This window comes from Paroedura picta, chromosome 4, assembly GCF_049243985.1.
Source record: "Paroedura picta isolate Pp20150507F chromosome 4, Ppicta_v3.0, whole genome shotgun sequence".
NCBI lineage: Eukaryota > Metazoa > Chordata > Lepidosauria > Squamata > Gekkonidae > Paroedura > Paroedura picta.
The window spans coordinates 122944781-122966037 of NC_135372.1; the positions used below are offsets into that span (position 1 = coordinate 122944781).

At 44.4% G+C, this 21257-nt stretch overlaps 1 protein-coding gene across 1 annotated transcript in view; it reads left to right on the forward strand.

Moving 5' to 3' along the window:
• SDC4 (syndecan 4) overlaps positions 1 to 5603 on the forward strand; it is a 30233-nt gene extending 24630 nt beyond the window's left edge. Inside the window, exons 4-5 of the mRNA XM_077335471.1 lie at positions 693 to 885; positions 2786 to 5603. Of these exons, the coding sequence (XP_077191586.1) occupies positions 693 to 885; positions 2786 to 2937 (345 nt within the window). The 3' untranslated portion in view covers positions 2938 to 5603. The remainder of the gene's footprint in view (positions 1 to 692; positions 886 to 2785) is intronic.
• Positions 5604 to 21257: the final 15654 nt, after the last annotated feature.

Here is a 21257-nt window from a genome sequence, read left to right on the forward strand (position 1 = left end):
AACCTGGTATATTTTATAGCTTATTATTTGAAGAGACCAGAAGTGATACATATCAAAATATATAATGAGACCTCCATAATAACTTGAAAAATTGGACGTGATAAGTAGTGGTTAAATTAATATGCAGTATTCAATACTTGGCACATACAAGCGATATATTCTGAAGGCCTCTAGGTTACCTTTGGGGCTGTTTTTAGTTGTAGCTTCATAGCATGAACAGAAAGGGCATATACCATGCCAGTCAGCAGTGTTTCCACTGCCAGAGGTGGGAGGAGGAATCACTTTTGACCACAGAAAAGGCTATGTTGAGGCCAAAGGTACCTCTGAGGACAAATGTCGTGTGCAGTGGGCACTTCAACACAGAAGGGAAGTTGGACGAGAGACAGTAGAAAATCTATTAGTCCAACCCCCCCCCCCCCCATATGTATACAGTGGATGCGGTATAGATGCTGCCATGTATAATAAACCTGTCCACTCATTCCAGCAAAGAACTGCCCTTCAGCCAAGTCTGCTTCTGCCCATCAACTTTGCCACAGTGCCTAGATGCTGCTAGCAACCATCATTTCAAAGCAAGAGAAATATGCGCTGACCTCTAAATGGGCCCAGCAGCTCTGCCTTCTTTCTTTCTACTGGGGCATGTTGCCATCAGCTGTGTACTAAAACAGCCAATTCTCCTTCTTCCTTTTTTCCAGGATTCTGTGAACAATTATATTCCTGATATCAAGAAAGACAGCAAGGACGAGGACGGCGGTAAACCATTTATGATAGACAATGAAATCATCGTTCCCAACAAAGCTGCGCCTCCTCAAGAAGAAGAATCCAATAAGATATCAATGGCCAGCACAGCCACCGGCAGCATCTTTGAGAGAACAGAAGTCCTTGCAGGTAAACACCTTAAACCCGTCACATTCCCTAAAAACAGCAGGGCCACAAAAATGGGGAGCTAAGTGTCCCTTTAAGGAGAAACTTTGATCAAGCATGCAGAGGGTATGGGTGATAAGTCAAAAATAAGTGTTGTATGGATAATTAGAGCTCTTTTATTTGAGGAAGAGGGAAATAGACACCACTTTAAAACTAGACATCAGCAGCTGACACGTTTTATCCATGTTAACATTTGGGCCAAACGTATTGCATTCATATGAGTCTTATGGGGAAAGCAGGATAGAAATGCTGCTAAAGAAATGCATGTCCTATGTTTTTAAAAAATAAAGAACATGTCCAGCTGTTTAAACCTTAAGGTTTGCTTGCCATGCTGTTTAGTTTCTTCCTTGCCATGCATATGAAATAGGGGCCAAGTCATTTTAAAGGATCTGTGCAGAATTTTTTTTTTGGGGGGGGGGGGGGAGGGATGTTGTGTCCATGACTTCTGACATTTTACTCAGACAAGTTCCCCTATTGACCTACATGAATATACTCTGAACATGCTGTCTGTGCTCTAAATTTTAGCATATAGAGAAAACACTGGCTCTCTGGTCATACTCTTGCAACTCTTTTGACCCTGGTGATTTTGTTTTAAGGCCATAAACCTGCAAATCCTGACAGGCTGAGGGGAAGGAGCAGTGTATTTTGACACTCCTCCCTTTCCCAGTGGGGAAGAGAGAGCTTTCAGAGTGCATTCATGTCCCACTGCTGAGCCAGTTGCCTTTGGCTGCTTGGCTTCATAGACGTTATGAAAAACATATGAAGGAAAACTGTAACCAGTTTCTTTGATCTAGCGAGTTAACAATGAAATACTCTGGAATGTTGTGAACTCAAGCTCAGGAGGGCTGGGGCAGTAACTGGCACAGGAAGATCCCTTTTTGTTTCCACAGGGCCATTGTGGAGATAATGTATGAATTGGTGTGATTTAGATTAGAAAATATTTGGAGTTGCCAAATAATGCTCTAATTATCCAAGTAACAGATTCCTGTATTTTATAGTTCTAGATATTCAGAGTCCCATTGACTCATACAGATAGCAGACTAAGCTGCTTGAACCTGGAGGAAAGTGAAACCTGTTCCTCTTATCTGGGTGCTTGAGAAAGGAAACTGATTGAGGCTGCTGCTCCAGGCTGCCTGCCTGCCTGCCTGCCTGCCCTGCCCTGGGGATTTGCCCCCTCTTCAGCATCTGCTGTTCTCTGCTCCATTGTCCATGCCCAGTGCTGCCCTGGAGGCATTTGTACTGTTTGGGGTTCCTACCCAGATTGCAGGCATTTCCTACCGTCCGGCACTGCTGCCTGGCAACCATGGCTGTTGCTGTGTGTGCTCACTCCATCTTCTCAACTCCTTGGCATTGGTGCTGGAAAAGGGTCAGTGGGCTGAGGGAAACACTGTAAATAATGGCCTGCCTTGTGCTCTTCAGAAAAGTGGAAAATGGCCGTTTCTGTTGATTTCAATGAAGTTTTGAGAACTTCAGATTTTCTGAATTCCAAATCTAGATTTTGGTGCTAGTACACCTCCATAGCAGGAATGCTAATCCATTCTGATTCGTAGAGTGAATCATTAGGGAGCTTTTAAATGAGCAATTAAACAAAAAATTCAGCCCTTGCTCCCCTTGGGGCTGAGCAGTTGTCCACTTTAACTAGAAGTAATCAGGGGGAAATCCCTGCTTGCCTTAATTGGTAGAAATTGTGTTAAATCCTGTCCAGCGATACAAAATCTGATAAATAGACCTAAAGCTCAATGGGAATTGCTTCTAGTCCTGGCGGTCGTCAGCAAGTCAGCAGTATGAATTTTGCTAGACGTAGGGATGAAAAGGCTCTACTTTCCAGTGCTTTAACCTTATTTCTCTCCCCGCCTCGTGGCAGCCCTTATTGCAGGTGGGGCAGTCGGGCTGTTGTTTGCGGTCTTCCTGGTCCTCCTCCTAGTCCACCGCATGAAGAAAAAGGATGAGGGTAGCTACGACCTTGGCAAGAAACCAATCTACAAGAAAGCGCCTACAAATGAATTCTACGCCTAAGGCCTGCCAATGCCTCATACCCGCTCGGGAGACAGAGACAGACTTTGTAAAAAGCTTTTGGACCGCAGACAAGAAGCTCTGAACAAATGCCTATCCTTGGATCTCATGTCAAAGTGATTTTTTTTTTAAAAAAAATCTGGTGGCCCTTTCCCATCCCACTGGCTAATGAGGACACAAAGCAAAAAAAGGGCAGTATATTAAAGAGGACCCCATCGGGGTGGGGGTGGGGCAGCGGTACCTGTGTGTTCTTAAAATGCAAAGCAAATTTTTGCCAAATTTTTGTATTTGGTTGGCTGGAGCAGGCTCGAAGTAGGGAGGCCGTATGCATCCAGTTGCTGCAAACCAACTTGCCTTGCTTTGTGCAAGGTATACATTCAGTTCCACAGTTTTTCTTTTTGTAAAGACTGTCGTGAAGCAGGCCAGTTGTGCGAGGTATTTACGTAAAGAATTTTATTTATGCCGTCTCCTACACTACAGAGTAACTTTGTCCTGATAGTGAGCAGAGTTGAACATCTCCATTAACAGCAGGGTTGGAAGGGTCAGCTACATGGGAGGAAGCGGACTCTTCTTCAATGGGGAGCAGGGCTTGGTTGCTACAACAGCAGAAAGTTCTTTGGCTGGTGGGGTAGGGGGATCTTAACCCATCCTCTAGCCGAAGGTATTTTTTTAGTGGGGGGCTTAATTTTTAAAAACCCTTTAAAATAATAGCTTGCTTATTCAAATTCCTATACAAGTTTGTAGAAAATATTATCAAATAAAACGCGCTTTTTTTGTAAGTTTTGTAAGACTTGATTTTTGATCCCTTATTTCTTCTGGCTTGGAGATATCTCTAGAGGCATATAGTATATTTTGTATTGCTCATTGCCAGAACTGAAGCAGCAACAGCAGGTTGTTACAGGTTCCTAAGCTCCAATAATTTGTTACCCTAGGCAGTTGAGAAGAAAATATTTATATTTTTTCCAGAATAAAAGCAAAGAAAGTGTATGTTGATTTTTTTTTAATAGAACTATTTATAGTTTCTAAGATGGCTGCTCTGTTTTTGGTAACTTCTTTTTTTATATGTAAAACACTAATATAATGAAACTTCTAATGATTGTGAAAACTATTTAAGCTCTGTTCTATGTATTGTACTCCGAAGGCAATAACCTCTGCTAAAATTAATGTTTATATGCAAAATCAGATTTTCATTGTACATGACTAGAATAATTGAGGGGGGGGGGTCATTTTTTTAGCTTTGTAATATATTACCAGTTCTATAGAACTATATTTTTTCAGTAAAAAGTGCACCGTTTTTATAAAAGGAAATACCGGAATGGGGTTTTGTGCATCCTTCCTGCATGGGTAATGGGTATTCTGTCTCTGACTTTCTCTAATGTCTTCCCATTCTGAATGCAGTAATCGGGTCACGTATGTTAATTGAATCTAATTAATGGCAGCTGAGCAATTCCACGAGAGGGGGCTTTGGGGCGGAGTCTAAAGCTGGCACTTGTGCCTAATGCCTGGGCAGAATGAATCCCCCTGCTGGCAGTTTGGGTACAGCTAAGCCACATTCTGTGGTTCTTGCAGCATTAAATTTAAAAAAAAGACTTAAATCTTGTATTAAGCTTGTTTTACTTTTAGAATTGAGGCCATTGGCTTTCACACTTCAAAATGGCAGATTTAGCTATTACTCCTCCATGGAAGAGAGGAAATGAGAACGACTGTTCTCCACCTTCTCCCCCCCACCGTCCCCAAATGCTGCTGACAATACTTGTACACACTGAAGGGAATCGTGATTTTTCCTTGGCTGTGACTGGTGCAGGTTTGACTTGCCTCCACAGCTTCAGTTTACTTGCTTGCTTGCTTCTGCCAGAACAATAAGGCAGCCTTTGGATGGCATGCTTGTGTGTTGCTGCTCCACCCGGAAGATTTGATGTCCTGGGGGTGGTACATAGAGAGGATGTAGCTCAGTGCTTTCCGCAATGACCTTTACATTGTATCATAGCACCTGCTGTGTCAGCTCAGTGACTTGCAGAATCGTGTGTGTGTGACAATGAACGTACGATTGGGTATCCCAAGAAATATTAATCACTTCCGAATTTCGTTTTAAGGGTACAGCTTGACACTGTTGAATCCTCTTATGTCTCTCCCAACTTTTTTTTTTTAGGGAATTTCTAAACAACGGAAGATGTGAATTAACCAAGCCTTGCATTGTGCAAGATCATCTTTAAATCACAGAGATCTTGACATAATCTTGAATTTCACTTGTGGAATCCCTACCCTTGAGCTGTAGCTTTTAAAACTTGGTGGCTTCCTGGCTCTGGTGTTTTTAATTAGAGCAGTCTATAGAAACGCTTTACCAATACTATCCCAGAAACACGCTTTTCTTAGTGATGTTGAACCCTGATGTGATCTGTTTTTGTAAACCTGCTTGGATGAATGGGGTGAGAGGAATGAAAGTTGTATGAAGGATCTACTTTGGTGTAAGCACAGATCTATAAAACTTTGCTTCTGGAACAGTCCAGCTGTTTGGTGGGGGGAAATAATATATTGAACACTTTTCTGTAGCTGTTACTTGGAAAAACATGAATCCCGTATCTGCTCTGGTTGCTCAGATGAGATTTCTTGTATATTTGCTCTGTTTTCACAGTCACTGATTTGATAAAATAAACAGGTACTTTCTAAAACTTGTCTCCATCTTGATTAACAACACTGTCAATTACTAATGAGGGATTATCTCGTCTATTAATACAGAAGATCCTAAAAGCTCTATTTTCAACTCCTTCCACGCACTATTTCCTCTTCCCACCTAGCAGCCGCCATATTTTTGGCTGCCTCTGCTCCTTTCTCATAGATCAAGTGGCACTATAGACCTGTGAATCTGGTTGACAGCCTCATGTTGGACAAAGCCAAGGAATCAGGCTCAGTTTAAACATGGCCCACCAAGCTGATTAGGCCAAGACGCCTTCAGCCTTTCCAGACAAAGGCCAAAATGATAAGTCTCACAGCCACTCTTGTTTGGTGTATAAATCATATAATTTCTGGGCTATCAGAATGGGCTCCTAGGTATATTTTCCCCTGTTTTCAAATACTTCTTCAGTGATTGCCACTGCAGAGTCTGTAATCCATTTAACAGTAAATTAAGACGTATCTCCCGGCTTTAAGCTCTCTAAATGGCAATTATCATTTTGGCCTGCTGTTTTCGTTTTTCTCTTATCTGTAACATTCGGAAATCAACGGTGTAGTTCCTTTTCATTGAATTTCCAGATAAAGGAGCAAAGGCACAGCAATCATGTGACAGAAGCGCACATGACATGAAGAAAATCTCAAACTGGTTGTGCTAAAAGGAAATCCTTTCCACTGCTGAGTGGCCTTGCCTTGCCACCCTGCTGTTACTCTGTGTGCATGCCAAACCCGTGGAAATCGACCAGATACTAGTTGGACTAATCACTACTTCATACTGGCTGTCTTATTGTACTAGCTTAATGGTGGTGGTGTGCTTGTGGACCCAGTTCAAGGGACTGTTCTTGTTCGATTTATAGCCCGCCACTCTCCATGGACCCGTGGTGGGTTACACAAAAACAGATTAAAACCCCAATAAAGCCAATCACAGATCCCCTAACACCATAAAAAAACAGCAAAAGGCGGCATAATTCCCAATCCTCAGCCAGCCGTGCTGGGAATGGTACAATATAAATGTAATAAATAAATCCTATGATCCTGTGATAACTTCTATTGCAGATTTTTAGGTCTTGAAACTTTATAGCTGGTGAAGCTTTATATTTAAGCTACTTCAAAATGGTGATAGCTGGGACCATCTCACAGATCTGTGAAAGTTGGATCAGGAAATGTAATGGCAGATGTGGTTTAAAGCAAAATCAATGTGCAGGGACATGGCACCACTAGGAGGTTCTGTGAAAAGAGGCTGTCACTCCATGGCATGTTCATTTACCAAAATTAAATGGTGAAATAACCTTGAGACAGCAGGAATCTTAAAGCTGTCATATCAACAGCCTCATATTAGCATATGATATCTGTAGGGCATTCAGACACCCCTGCATCAAAGACAATTGTTAGTGTCCTACTTCCATCAAAAATGCTCAAGTTTTGGGTTCTTTTAATGACTTCATTTGAGATGGAAAGTAGATTTTTTGGAAGGAACCCCCTCCCCCATCTTGTGAATAGTTCTGGCTCTGATTTGTACCTCAGGAGGTCTGAGAAAGCCAAGACCTTGTTTCACAGTTTGGAGTTTGGGTTTATTTTCCTGAATAAAGAAGCTTCCCATTCAGACATTGCTCTGCTTTTGAGCCAAAGAAATTATCTGAATGCCCCAAAGCATGGAAAGGAACAGAGAAACAAGCACAAAGGCATATTGCTCAGCGAAGAAAGCCCCGAGTAGCTTGGCCTGCTAGGGGGTATTTCAGCAAGCTGAGACCAACTCTGGCTGTCTTGCCACAGCCCAGGGAGTGAAGCCCTTTCCAGCTTCTGTACTGCTGCTTTCCAAACTGTATCTATCAACTTGCTGTGTGTTTACAACAGCTTGTGCTTTGCAAAGCTGAAGATTTCCCACAACTGATCTGAGAGACAGAAGAGAATGTCCTCCTTACCCGCTGGCATTTGAACTGGCATGGATCAGCTCCTTTTGGAAGAAAATGCATGGCATCTTCCCACTCTGCAGAAAATAACTTCTTACCCTTGCAAATTCCAGCCCAGCAGTCAAAACTGCTGTAGGCAGGCAGCTGTCTCAAAAGTACACTGCACTGCACAAGAAAGTTATCCAACATCTAGGAGAGTAGCAGAGTGTTTTTTGTTTTGTTTTGTTTTTTAGTGTGTTAGCACTGGAGCCCTGCAAACGAATTGTAATTGGGTAGCTGTTCTGTTCCAGCAACATGATTACAAATTCACCAATGCTGGCTTGTTTAGAGACTCAAATACCAGCAGAGCTATGCTGTAATCTTACCCAAGGTAATGAGGTCCACTCTAGTTTACCTCCCGTGATGGGTGGTGGAGGAAGAATAATTCAAATAATTCTTTCGTTATCTTGCTGGAATGTAAATCTATAGAACTAGATTACTAGGCTATCAGTGCCTGCACTGCTTATATTAACTGGCAGTGACTTTCCAAGGTTTCAGGTGGTGGTCTTTGACTTCATCTGTATTCAAAGCTGATGTTCTACCACTGAGCTATGTCACCTCCCCTCAGCTATGGGATTACATGCTAGGCTTATGAAGATGGTCAAGAGTAGAAAACACTACAGGAAACCTACTACTGGTTCGCCTACAATGTATTTAAAGGATGACGAAATCTTAAGGGGTGGGTTTAACCCTATTATCTCTATGCTGTTCTTTGATATCAGTGTGTATGCATGCACACACACACACAAGGAAACAACCTCAAGGTAGGGTCCTGAGTGACAGCTGATCGGCAGAGACCAACCCCCAGGGGAAAATGGCAGCTTCGGTGGCAGAACGCTGTGGAATTATGTCCTTGCTGACACTGTCTTCTTCCCAGATGTCACCCCCAATCACCAGAAATGTTTTCTGAGCTAGTGTTAGGAACCCTCTCTCTCACACACACACTTTCTTTATAGACAAACAACTTTTTGAAGGGCTGAGATTGTCCAGGTGGAACAAAGAAAGCATTATCCCTCCCAAGCCCTAATCCTAGTTGCCTAAAAAATAAAGTGGGGGTGTCATCCTGCTCATGGATCACCTGAATACCTCAGGAGTTTACTGGCACCTAGTTGTCATCAGTATGGAAGGTGACTGGTATATTTCCCTTGGGTTCTTCCGCTCCCCGGCTGAGTCTAAATCCAGCCCCTAAACGTGGCCCACAGCAGTGCGGGCCCAAGATGTATTGAATGTTGTGACAGGGAGAGCACAGAAATATATGCCACCAACACAGGAGTCAATGAGAGCAGTGCCTTGAACCAACCAACCAACCAATAGGAGCTGGGTACAGGGAAAGGATAAAATTGGATAGCTGAAGGTCTAGTTGGTTAGGTTTTGAGGGCTGAGTGAGGTTGAAAACTGTGAGAGAGCAGGGTTTGTTTATCATCAATACCCGAGGGAGTCTCAAAGCAGATGGAACCTGGGGAGGACAGGGACTTCAATGGGGTACAATGACATTGAGTCCACCCTCCAAAGCAGCCATTTTATCCAGGGGAACTGATCACTGGAAACGAGCTATAATCCCAGGGGATGGCCAGGTCCTGCTTGAAGGCTGGCATCCCTACTCAATTATCAGTCCATGCTGGGAGGGGGGGGGTTGATCCCAGGCTGAGATTCTATTCCCTCAAACCTTTTTCACTCTGACTGCACTAAATTAGGCAGGACTTTTTTTGTGGTGGTGTCTAGCCCATCAGAAAAGCCATCAGGGTGGTACCTTGCTTTAGGCAACAAAATACTTTGAACAGTCCCTGGTCCCATTATCTTATCTACAAGATATTGTTGCCCTCCCTTACAGGATTGTAAAAACAGCTCACAAAATGAATGTGACATGTTTGGACCCTTTAAGGGGCAGGATGAGTGCCAGCTCTATATTTCTACTGAAAAATAAGCTTCAATGACATGTGGGACTACAGAACATAATTTGAGTTCAGTTGGAGCTTTGCAGGCAGTATCTGAAGAACTGTGCATGCACACAAAAGCTTGCACCTTGAATAAAACTTCTTCGAGGTGCTACTAGACTCATATTTTGTTCCGCTGCTTCAGTCCAACATGACTACCCACCTCAATTTAGGGCTACAATCCTAAATGCATCTTCTGAAAGGGTTAATTCCATAGTCCAGATGGATTTACTTCCACTTTATGAAAAGTGCTGAATATCTATAAAACTCAGCAGGATTTTCCACATTGCTTAACACCCACTTGAGGCTCTGTTGACATAAGCATGAGGACTCTGGGTTTGCCATAGCTGCACATCAGCAATGGTAAACTGCCAAGAATATCCATTAACTCCCCTTTCTCTACAACACATTTCTTAGGGTGGCTTTGTTTCTCCTTGTACCTTCATTGCAGTCTCTGGCCAGACTTCCTATCCATGGCTCAGTGGCAGAGCATCTGTTCGACATGCAGAAGGTCTCAGGTTCAATCCCTAGCATCGCCTGCTAAAACAGAACAGGTAATAGATGATGTGAAGGAGCTTTGCCTGGGGCCTTGAAGAGCTGTCACCAGTAGACAGTTCTGATCAGTGTGCTCTGATTCAGTTTCCTGTATTTTTGTGTTCTACATCCCAACTTTGGACATCAAAGACTGACAAAGAGTGCTTGCATTTGAAAGCTCATGACTTGAATAAATTTTTGTTGGTCTTAAAGGTGCTACTGGATTCTGATTTTTTTTTTTGTATGCTGTTTTGTCTATCAGGAGGATGAAAAAGAAAAAAATGTTTTTTCATTGGCTGCATTTACAGAATGGTGATTCCCTGTTTTGCATTTATTACCACTGCAAATACAAATAATTCACCTTAGCGATGGAGCACCCTCACAAGACTATTCTGTGCATTTTCCTTCATCAGCAGCTATTTTCTAAAGCCCCCTGGTGGCAAATTAAGGAAAACCAAGGTGTTGAGGGGCTGACTGAAGGAAAATAGTGCTGATGTGAGTTGGGCGAGACCTTCAAAAATGCAAATTCCACCATTCAGATGGAATGTTAACCCACATGGACTAAGTTTTTCTGAAAAGATAAGAGCAAAGCAAGCTTGGGAGAATCTAATAGGAATGGGAAATCTGAGAAGATTAGAGGATATTATCATGTAGATTCTCTGCAAAACAGATCTCCAGTTTGGAAACAAAGGAGGAGAAAACGTCCATGCAGAAATAGCATTGCTCTGATGTGGATAACCCAGACTAACCTAATCTGACCATTCCGCACACATAGGATAATGCACTTTCAATGTGCTTTGGCAGCTGGATTGTCCTGTGCAGAACAGGAAAATCTGCTTCTAAAGTGCATAGATAGTGCACTTTATTTATTATCTATTGTGTGCAGAATAGGCCCAGATCTTGGAAATGAAGCAGGGTCGGCCCTGGTTAGTACTTGGATGGGAGACTACCGAGGAAGGCAGGGGCAAACCACTTCTGAGCCGCTCTTGCCTTGAAAACTACATGCGGTCACAATAAATGGGCTGCTCCTTGGTAGCACTTTTGCAAATAGAATTAAGATGAGGGGTTTTTTAAAATTCTGATCATTTCCTTCAATTAACTATTCAGGACGGAACTGAAGATTGTTCTGGCACTTAAGAATATTATTGCACTCCTCAACATCTCTAGTTTCAATTTTGATTCTCCTTTGCTTGAATCAAGCCTGTGGGACTTTTATTTCATATCATTTCCCCCTCTGTTGATTCCTTGTTTCCTAACGTCACTTGTACATCAGTAGATATACACCATGTAAGGTATACAAATCAATTGTCCACATAAACACTGTAGAAGGGAAGTCAACGAAGAATCAGGGCAAACAATGAAAATGGGCAAACCAAAGCCGTTTCTCAGAGGGAAGGTTGCGTTGTATACCTGAATCTTGTCTGTTTTATTTGGCTGCAGTGCTGTATAATTTGATTACCTGAATCTTGTCAGATATCAGAAGCTAAGCAGCACCACTACTTGGATGGGAAACCACAAAGGGAGGCTCTGTAGAGCAAGGCAGTGGCAAAACTCCTCTGATTCTCGCTTGCTTTGAAAGCCCCTTGCTGCGGTTGCCATAAGATGGTTATGACTTGACAGCATTTATGTATGAACGTAAAGCAATTTCCAAAACAATATATTAAAAGATGAAGAAATGGGGAAAGGGGCATATATGTCTGTCCTGTTCCCATGCAACAGTGCCAACGCTCCACTAAAAGCTGCTTCATGAGAAAGTTATTTGGCACTGAGAAATGATGTGGGAGGTGTACAGCATTATAGCGCATGAATCAGCATGATCAAGCCGCTGTATTGATCTCACTTCATCCAGAACTCCAGCATTATGCAACCAGCCTGTGACTTTCCATACTCTGCAATGGTAAATGATCCTCTATAATGGCCAATGACTATATAACCCTATAGATTATTTATGACAGCAACAGGATGTAGGACCGTGTGGGATCTAAATCAATCCAGGGGTATTTCGGAGTAATGGCTGTTATTTGCCCTGAACAGGTCATACCAAAGTTCCTTGTTAAGTGCCATATCCTTGGGGCCAGTTTCCCCTGAGGAGGCATTGGGAGTTCTTTAACATTCTGCTACTGGGCACAGAGCTCTGGAATGGACGGGTACTGTGTCAGAAAGGAAGCATGAGTTTCAGACTTCCCAACATGCAGCCTTGCTAATCTAAAACGGCATTAGGGACCCATTAGCCAGACCTGGAGCATCCAGTGCCTCATATGGCTCAGCCCCTAGGTAACCGATGTTCAGCTGCCAGGGCCTGAAGGGTACGTAGAACTCTCCACTCAAGGAAAACAGTCTGTGTTCCATTTAGTGTATAATATGTCTATTTTAATTGAAATCTCACGCGTACAAGAGAAGACAGGGGAGGGAGTGAAGACAGTGGACCCTAAATGGTAACACGACGGAAGTGTAACTCCACAAGGCTACTCTTCCCCCTTCCTGCCATGCTGCTATTAGAAGCTTTTGGTCTGGATTCCCCTCGGTTTTCAATTGTGCCCCTGGAGAAACAGTCGAATTGCAACACTGAAACATGACCCATCACAAGGTGGGGGAGTGGTTTCTGATCAGACTGTTACAAATGTTGGTGTTTATCTCCTGCACTGCTTGCTTTGCCCAGAGAAAGGAAAATTCCTTCTTTGTAACAAGGCCAACACCCCCTCTCCCCTAGTCTCAGCAAAGAGCAAACATTTAACAACCTCTCCCAAGTCTAGGAGGACAAACCCAGAGAAGACCAGATGGCAGCCCTGTCCCCCCCCCACACACATCATGTCAACAGAAGGGAGCCACCCTGAAAGACACCCCAAATCCCCCACCCCAACCTTGCCCTCTCTAGGTCAGAGTTCAATAATCTCATTTTAATTTGTTTAGACATTTCATCTCATAGTCTTTCCCGGGACTTGGGAATTTCAAAACATTTAAAAAGGCGACAAGAAGTATAGATAAATATTTAAAACTGAAACCCCCTGCATTGTAGGATCCTTCCAGTCCCCTATAAATCAAATAAGATTTTGCAATATGCTTAGAAAATACACCATGAAACTTACATAGGATGAACGTTCAGAGATTCAAAGGGCCTCTCTGTGACTCATTTCATGAGTTCTTGATGCAGGGTGATAGCGATCAATAAACTGGTATGTTATTTGGAATACTTTTGTTCTGATTTTCCCCAAGGAGTACTTTCATGCTTCTTCCAGTGAGTTTCGTGCCAAACAAGGGTTTGAATGTGGGCTTCTTAAGGCCTAGTAGAAGACTCTAGCCCATTCACAATTGGGAAAGCGTCTGCCAGTAATCACTAAGCATAACATTTTTATTCCCCAGAGTTGGTTCCTATATGACTCTTTTCTCTACCTGAAGGAGTGTCAAAGCAGCGTACAATCACCTTCCCTTTCCTTTCCTCACAACAGACACCCTGTGAGGTAGGAGCCCTGATATTGTAGAGTTTTAGAGATATTTTATGGGGAAGCTTGTTTTATACTATTGATAGTGTTGTTTTATTGTTGTGGACTGGATTCTGTATTTTGCATGCTTGTAAACTGCTATGAGCCAGTTTGCCGACAGCGGTGGTCATACAAATCCAAATAACAAACAAACATGACTGCTAAGTCAGAACGGTTCTATCAGTGCTGTGGTGAGCCCAAGGTCACCCAGCTGGCTGCATGTGGAGGAGGAGTGGGGAATCAAACCTGGCTTGCCAGATTAGAAGTCGGCACTCCTAACCACTACACCAAGCTGGCACTTTGCATATTTAAACTCTGCCAACAATGTTCTGGGCTGAGCATGGGCCTTTCTGCATGCAAAGCAAATATTTTATGACCGAGCCACAGTTTCTCCCAAACCAGAATTCCCGTGTCACTAATACAACAGATAGTCTAGGCAAGGCATTTACAGCAATGTAAACAGCAGCACCTTTTGCTCTCTCTTCAGCCTGACAACTGGGGGGTATCCCCAAGAGGCTGTCATTGGGCCCTTTTAAGACCCTTCCAACTGTGTGCCACAAGTAAATATTTGGTGAGCTTTCTGTTGTTCTTTTGCAGAGCTGTTTGCCCCCTTTTTGTGTTATTGTCCTAGACTGATGACAGAAGGCTATGTATTTAACAGCTTAGGGTTTTTTCCCCCCTTCTGCCCTAGCCTGAGGGTTCAAAGCAGGCTCAGGTATATCCTGACCTCATTTTACCTTCACAACATTTCTGTAGCAGAGTTAGGCTGAGACACAGTGACCTGCCAAGTGAGAGCACATCAAAGATGAGCAGGGATTGGCAGGCAGGGCTGCCATGTGAAACCCTAGAAACAAGTCCCACATAATTCAGTAGGATTTATTTCTCAGTAAACAAACTGAGGATTAGCAGACAGTGGAAAACCCACATGGAAATCCAGCACCTTAGCTGCTCTTCGTTCAAAGTCTAGAATTTGACAGAGGAGGCAAAGCCATGGGACCTGTGATATGTGAAGTCTTATTTTGTTTTTATTTATTAAAGTCTGCTTATGGTCCACATTTCCTTCAAGGAACTCAGTGTGGGAAACATGGGGATTATTCTATTTTATCTTCACGACGACCCTGTGAGGTAGAGTAGAACACAAGTGTGTGACTCCGAACATCAGGACTTTTGTAGATTAGAAGGTCTCAGTTCCATGTGTTACTGTGAAATGTATATACAGTATACTGCAGGGGTAGTCAAACTGCGGCCCTCCAGATGTCCATGGACTACATTCCCCAGAAGCCCCTGCCAGCAAATGCTGGCAGGGGCTTCTGGGAATTGTAGTCCATGGACATCTGGAGGGCCGCAGTTTGACTACCCCTGCAGTATACAATTGTGATTTATTTATTTATTTGGTTGCAGCAGGTTGTACCTTTATTCCTTTAAAGATATGAAAATACAATTTGAGTCACTAATCTCACAAATGAGTCACTAATGTCTTTCTTTTTTGTCAGCAGCAAATTGTATATAGTTTAGGAATGTGGAAGGCATTTTGTACGGTGAATAGCAAATCCTGGATTTTGAATTCATCAAACAGATGTCCCCTTCTTTGCACTGTGCTCCGCAGTCGTGATTTATATATTATAACTCCTTTTCCCTATGGAGCAGGCAAAAAAGCACAAGGGGAAATGATGGGTGCTGGAGGGTGCCTCAAGAAATACTTTTGTGCAGAAGCACCATTGCCTCAGTGGCAATAAGAACTGAAAGGGGAAGTATCTCCGTGTGGAAACAACCCTACTGATTCTGTCTTTAAGGTGTAAAGGCCATGGGGGGTGGGTGGGGAACTATGGTAGTTGTAGTACACTGTAATCTCTGTAAGAGTTAACTCCTCACAGAATTTGTGGCTCTGTTCCTCAGAGTTTTCCAGAAATTCTGGCCTGCCTTATTGAGTAGTGAGTAGGGTGCTCTCTGGAAGCGAGCCAGGGTGTAAAAAGCCAAGAGTGCAGGATTGGCAAAGCACTCCAGGTGCCGAGCTGATTCTCAGGGCTGCTCCTTTATGTTAAAACAAGGATGATGTCATTCTTGTTCTGCTTGTCTGTTCCATGCAAGACAGGCTGTTCCCTTCCCTTTCCCTGGAGAGAACGAGCCCTTTTTAAAGCCCCTAACAAATTGGATCTGAGAAGGAATCCATTTTGCCTGCAGTTAAATCTGCAGGAGGGAGGGAAGGAGCCCTGGGGCTGGCGGAGGAGGTGGCTTTCTCAGGTGTGCAGCAGGTATGCTCTTCAGAGGAAGGAAGCAGAGCTAGGGCCTGAATCCAAGCGGGATCTCTTTTTTTATTATTATTATTTGCAAAGCTAGTTCCAAGTGAAACAAACAGCTGCAGTCTGAGGATGAAAAGAAAACATGGTAGAAACTAACAAACAGGGAGACAAGATTTACTGTGGCCTTTATCCCCCCCCCTCCCTCGCTGTAAAACAGTCTCTTCTTTTTCAAAACAAGCCAAGACATCCACAAACCGAATCAAGATAACCATGTTTCTATGCACATAGCCTTTCTTTTTATGATTTATACACAGTGCAAAGAACACGCTTGCAGCAAAGCCTCTTGTATGATCCCCCTGCTTCCAGTCCAGACAAAGACTGAACATAATGTTGCAATCTTTTTAGGAATGCAGAAAATGTTCCCAGTGGGCATTGGGTACAGACTGCAGAATTCAGACGATTCAGATACAGTATATATTCCAACGGGACAAACAGCATATTCCCTACAGGTCGTTTTAGTTCCGGAGATTCCTATTCAAGGTTCAAGCGTCAAGTAAACATGGTGACCTGAGAGGCATGGGTATGTCAGCATTTAGCTACATTACATCCATACCCCACAGCAGCCCTCAATATATTTTTAATGTAAATGCTAGCTGCACCAGCCTCATCCTGCAACAACTCTTCCTCACATTCAGCATGTAGCTAACAGCATGTAGCCATAAGGCGAACTCTTCTCCTTTTTGCCTGCAGCTGTACTCTAAATGAGTGCCTTCACCTCTGGTGCAGGTGAACTTGGTGGACTAAAAACAGGTAGGTGGCTTTCATCTGCCAGATCAGAGCTAGGTGGTGGAGGCAGCTCTGGGCAAGCTGTAAATTTTGGCATGCTTGTACCTCCTCCTCTTGTTTGTTGGCTTCTCCTGCCTTTAGTCTGGCTGTGCCGGCCCCTTCCTCCTCAGAGGAGTCTTCACTGCCACTGAGCCCTGGCTGACTCATGACAGTCCCTGTGGTGACTACAGAAGAGCTGTCTTTTTTTCGTTCCCTGCTTTTCACTGCCTGAAGGAGTCCCAGGCAGCTTACAAACACCTTTCCATTCTTCTACCCTGTGAGGTAGGTGGGGATGAGACAGCTCAAAGAGAATCGTTCTGCAAGAACAGCCCCAAGGGAACCATGACTGGCCCAAGGTCACCCAGCCGGCTGCATGTGAAGGAGAACTGGGGGGTCACACCCACTTCTCCAAATTAGAGGCCACTGACTGCTCCTAGCCACTGCATCACGCTGGCTCTCTAGTTCTGGCAGGGATTCAGGAGTCTCCAGTTCTACTCAAGGGGTTGCCTTGGCTGGTTCTGATTACTGATTAGTTTGTCACCAGCTCCTCTCACTATTTGTCTTGTCTCCTCAGGGAGCCTAGCCCTGTTAATGGCTCTGACCAATCATCCCTGTGGCGGCCAGGATTGTTCAAGATTGTTTTAAAATGCATCAGGCCAGCAGCATAGCAGCAAACACCCACCCCCACCCTCGCTGTGGCTACTTCAGCATTTGAAATGGGGGGGGGGGTAAGAGGACCCAGAATGCCATGCAGCCCTCACAGCATTCTTAAATCACTTTAAAATCAGAGTCCAGTGGCACCTTTAAGACCAACAAAGGTTTATTCATGGTGTGAGCTTTCGAGTGCAAGCACTGTTCCTCAGACATAATGTCATCCTCGTGACGGCCATCCTCACATCTAGTTTGGCCCTTGGTGACCCATGCGTAGGTGAAATGACATGCAGGAGTCCTAGGGATGCCAGCCTCCAGGGGGGACTTGGGGATCCCCAGAATTATAGCTCATTTCCGGATTACAGTGATTATTTTCTCCTGGAGAAAGTGGTAACTTTGGAGAATGGTCTCTGTGGCGTTTGTGCCCCACTGAGGTCTGGATCCTCCCCAGGATCCACCCCCCCTCCCCGTTTCTTAAGCTGGGGCGGGCAGCCTGCCCTTTCTCCACCTGCTGCCGGTGGCTGAGGGATTCCTGGCAGCCCTAACAGACCTTTATCCAGAGATAAAGCGTTGCAAATGGATCTGTTGGAGAATCTGGGCGTAACTATCCTGCAAACTGGAGAACAAGCTTCATACCAAGAACGGTCATGGTTTCCCTGAAGAGTCTTTGGAACTGTGATTTGGCAAGGCTGTGAAGATTTCCCTGTCAGCCACTCCCAGTCTGGGTTTCTTGGAGAGAAGTGTAGAAATTCTCTCAGAACTTCCTCCATGCCTGTTCTTTAAAAAAAAACAAAAAACAAATTTATATGCAGTTTTAGAATATCATTCTCCCTTTGCCCATTTGAAGAAGAGTTTGTTTTTATGCCCTGCTTTTCACTCCCAAAAGGAGTCTCAAAGTGGCTTACAAACACCTTTCCCTTCCTCTCCCCACAACAGACACCCTGCAAGGTTGGTGAGGATGAGAGAGCTCTGAAAGAACTGTCACTGGTCCAAGGTCACCCAGATAACTGCATGCTGATGAGTGGGGAATCAGACCCACCTCTCCATATTAGAAGCCATTGCTCTTAGCCACTACACCAGGCTTGATCCTCACAGCAATAACCCTGTGAGGTAAATTAGGCTCAGAGAGAACGGCTGGCCTGTAATCACCCAGCAGGCTTCCATGGCAGAGCAGGGACTTTAACCTGAGTCTCTCAGCACTGAGGCTCACTCTCTAACCCAGGGGGTTTCTCAGCTATGATACCAAGCTGCCACCCAGTACCACAAAGGCCTTTCAATGGTACCATGATGTGGAAGTGCTCAAAATGGCATCGGTGGAGAGCCCTCCCACCCTGTTCCTGCTGTTTTGGCTCCAAGCAAAGAAGAAAGAAAAAAGATTTTTACATTTTTTAAACAAATTCTACCATTATTTGGGCAGGTTGAACCACCCCCTCCCAAAGTAGCCAATGATGGGCATGCAGGGGATGGGGAGGGGAGGGGCCCTGGCCATTTAAACTCTGCCACCCAAGGCTCCTCTCAGTTCCAAGAGGGTGGGACACCAAGAGGTGGTCAGCTGACCTCACTTCCTGGAACCTCAAAGCTTGGAAAATACTTCAGCGGTACCAGCATGGAGAAGGCTGTTCTAACCACTACATCATGTTGGCCGTGCAACGTTCTGCCTTGATCGCTTTTGTGTTCTGTCTCTCTCTTTGTTTACTAGCTGAATTCAGGTGGAGAGCCGTATTTGGTCTGAAGCAACTGAGCAAAGTTTGAGTCCCGTGGCACCTTGAAGACCAGCAACATTTTATTCGCGGTATCAGTTTTCATGTGCAAACAGATTGCTTCAGATACAGAGTACAAGCTGGTCATTGACAGGTTTCTTTTGTTCCTGTACATAAAGTTAAGCTAAGCTTCTATATACTATGATGTCCTACTTGGCTTACAAGGAAGGGAAAGGAAGCATCCTTGCATTTTTTTCCGATGTACACCAAAGGAACAACATGTGCATAGGACAGATATGTGCTTGCCAGCCACACAGGTACATTTGCCAGGAAGCTGTAATTGGCAGCAGTCCCCTATGGGGCCCAGCCTGGGGCTCAGTTTGGAAGCACAAACCTTGTGCCAAAGCCACTGCCCCTCTGGCCTTTCTCGTGGCTTCCATTCTCCACTTTGTGCTCCCCCTTAATATTTGCCTTCATCTCTGAACTGAAAAAACAGGGTCTCTGCTTGCTCCTACATCTTCTTCACAACTCATGCTCCAAATCATGGCTTGCTTTCCCCATGGGCTGCCAGTTCTGACATCCCCCAGAGTGGAGGGGCATTGAGAGGGGAGGAGGAGAACGCCGGTGAGCCCTACGGCCATTTCCCAAGCTCTCAGAAGAGAGGTTCATGATGGTGCCTAAACTGAGCCTCTGTGTGGGGAAACGGCCCCAGGAGAGGACCGATTAGGATCTCCCCCTGAGTCAGTTTCACAACTCTGAAGCGGTGCTCTCATCTCATCTGGGATGCTGGGAAGCCTAAGCAGAGATGGAAACTATGGAGACGACACACCAATAAAAGGGGAAGGAGGAGGAACTTCTCTGAACAGGGGAAAGATAAGAGGCGTCTTGCTCAATGCCTTGCACTTTGTGCTGTTTAGGCCTCTGTGGAATCCCTGTCCATCAGTGTCAGGTCCAGAACTTAAGGAGCCAGGGACTACGGGAGGTGGCGGGGATATCCCCTGGGCAAAGATGTATGCTTGCAGATTGAGCTCTGCCCAGAAACCTGTGCAACTCATGTCCTTGCATGCAGCGAGTTTCTCCGACTTTTGAGACAGAGGTGGTTTCCCCCCCCCCCCCAGGAGCAAAATTGGAGGCATGCTTACCTTTTAAAAAGGTTCTCCTCTTGGACAGCTCCCAAAATGGGGAAGAATTCTTACTGCAATTCCAGAATAGCACAATTGTCTGGCCAGGGCCCAGGGATGGGTCTGGGTTCTTGCAATGTTTCTAGAATTCCTCCACAATGGCTAGCTGTGGTGTAGGCATCCAATTGCAGCCTTACGTGGGGAAGGGATTTTGTTGCTTCTGCATTGGTAGTGTGGCTGCAGATGAATTTCCCATGCTACAGGTTTCCCGCAGTTTCCCTCTTCCAGTCCAGCAGCCGCAGCCATCCCCTCACAGGGATTTTGCAAATTTTCTTTAAAAAAAGAAAAATTGGTCTAGGATATCATTATATTGGCATAGAATGGCAGCATATTTATATAGCATTATATCAATATGTGTGCCAAGTTCTCTGTATTCAGGACTTTTAGTTAAAATAAGTTTTTCGCCCCTTGGGTTACAAAGATATGCCCTTATCGTCGTAACTCTGTAAGAGGAGAGGCTGGAGAGTTATTTTTAAACGAAAGCTAGGAATTCAGAGAACCTGCTGTACTTGTTGTTACAATGGTATAGCAATATCACAATAGTGGAGGATTTGTTTTAAAAAATCAAAAGCTCCTCTGTGGTGGAAGGAAGAAATGGTTGCCATGAAAGCAGGGTCAAGGGAAATGGCTACCACGCAGGCCAGAAAACCTGAATTTTCCCAGCCACACAGCCACTCCTGAGGCTTCATTGAGATCTCCCCTAAAACTTTGGAGCAAAGTAGTTTTGAGAAAGTTCAGGAGAAACTCAAGGAGAGAGGTACACGAATGCACCATAGGGCTGTGAGGAAGCAGAGAGTGAAAAAACCCGCTTCTCACAAGAATTGAACTTAGGACAGATAACCAGTGCGGAAGTCATCTGTCACTGGTGGTAAACATGCCACAATCTGGAGGTTAAAAAGAGCAAAAATAACCTGGAATCTTCTTATACTTTTGCCTGAGACCGACCTCAGGTCCTCCTCAGACATCCCCTCCATGGCCTGAACCAGTCTGGCCTATCTACAGGCCTTAGCTAAGTTACCGTTCCTGTTATATTGTTGTTGTTTAAGATCACTGAAATTGTGTTATACAGAACCACTGTTAGATTATTGTTGTTGTATTTGACTATGTTATATGTTAGTTCGTTTCGTGTATCCCCCCATGATGTTCTATGTAAACTGCCATGA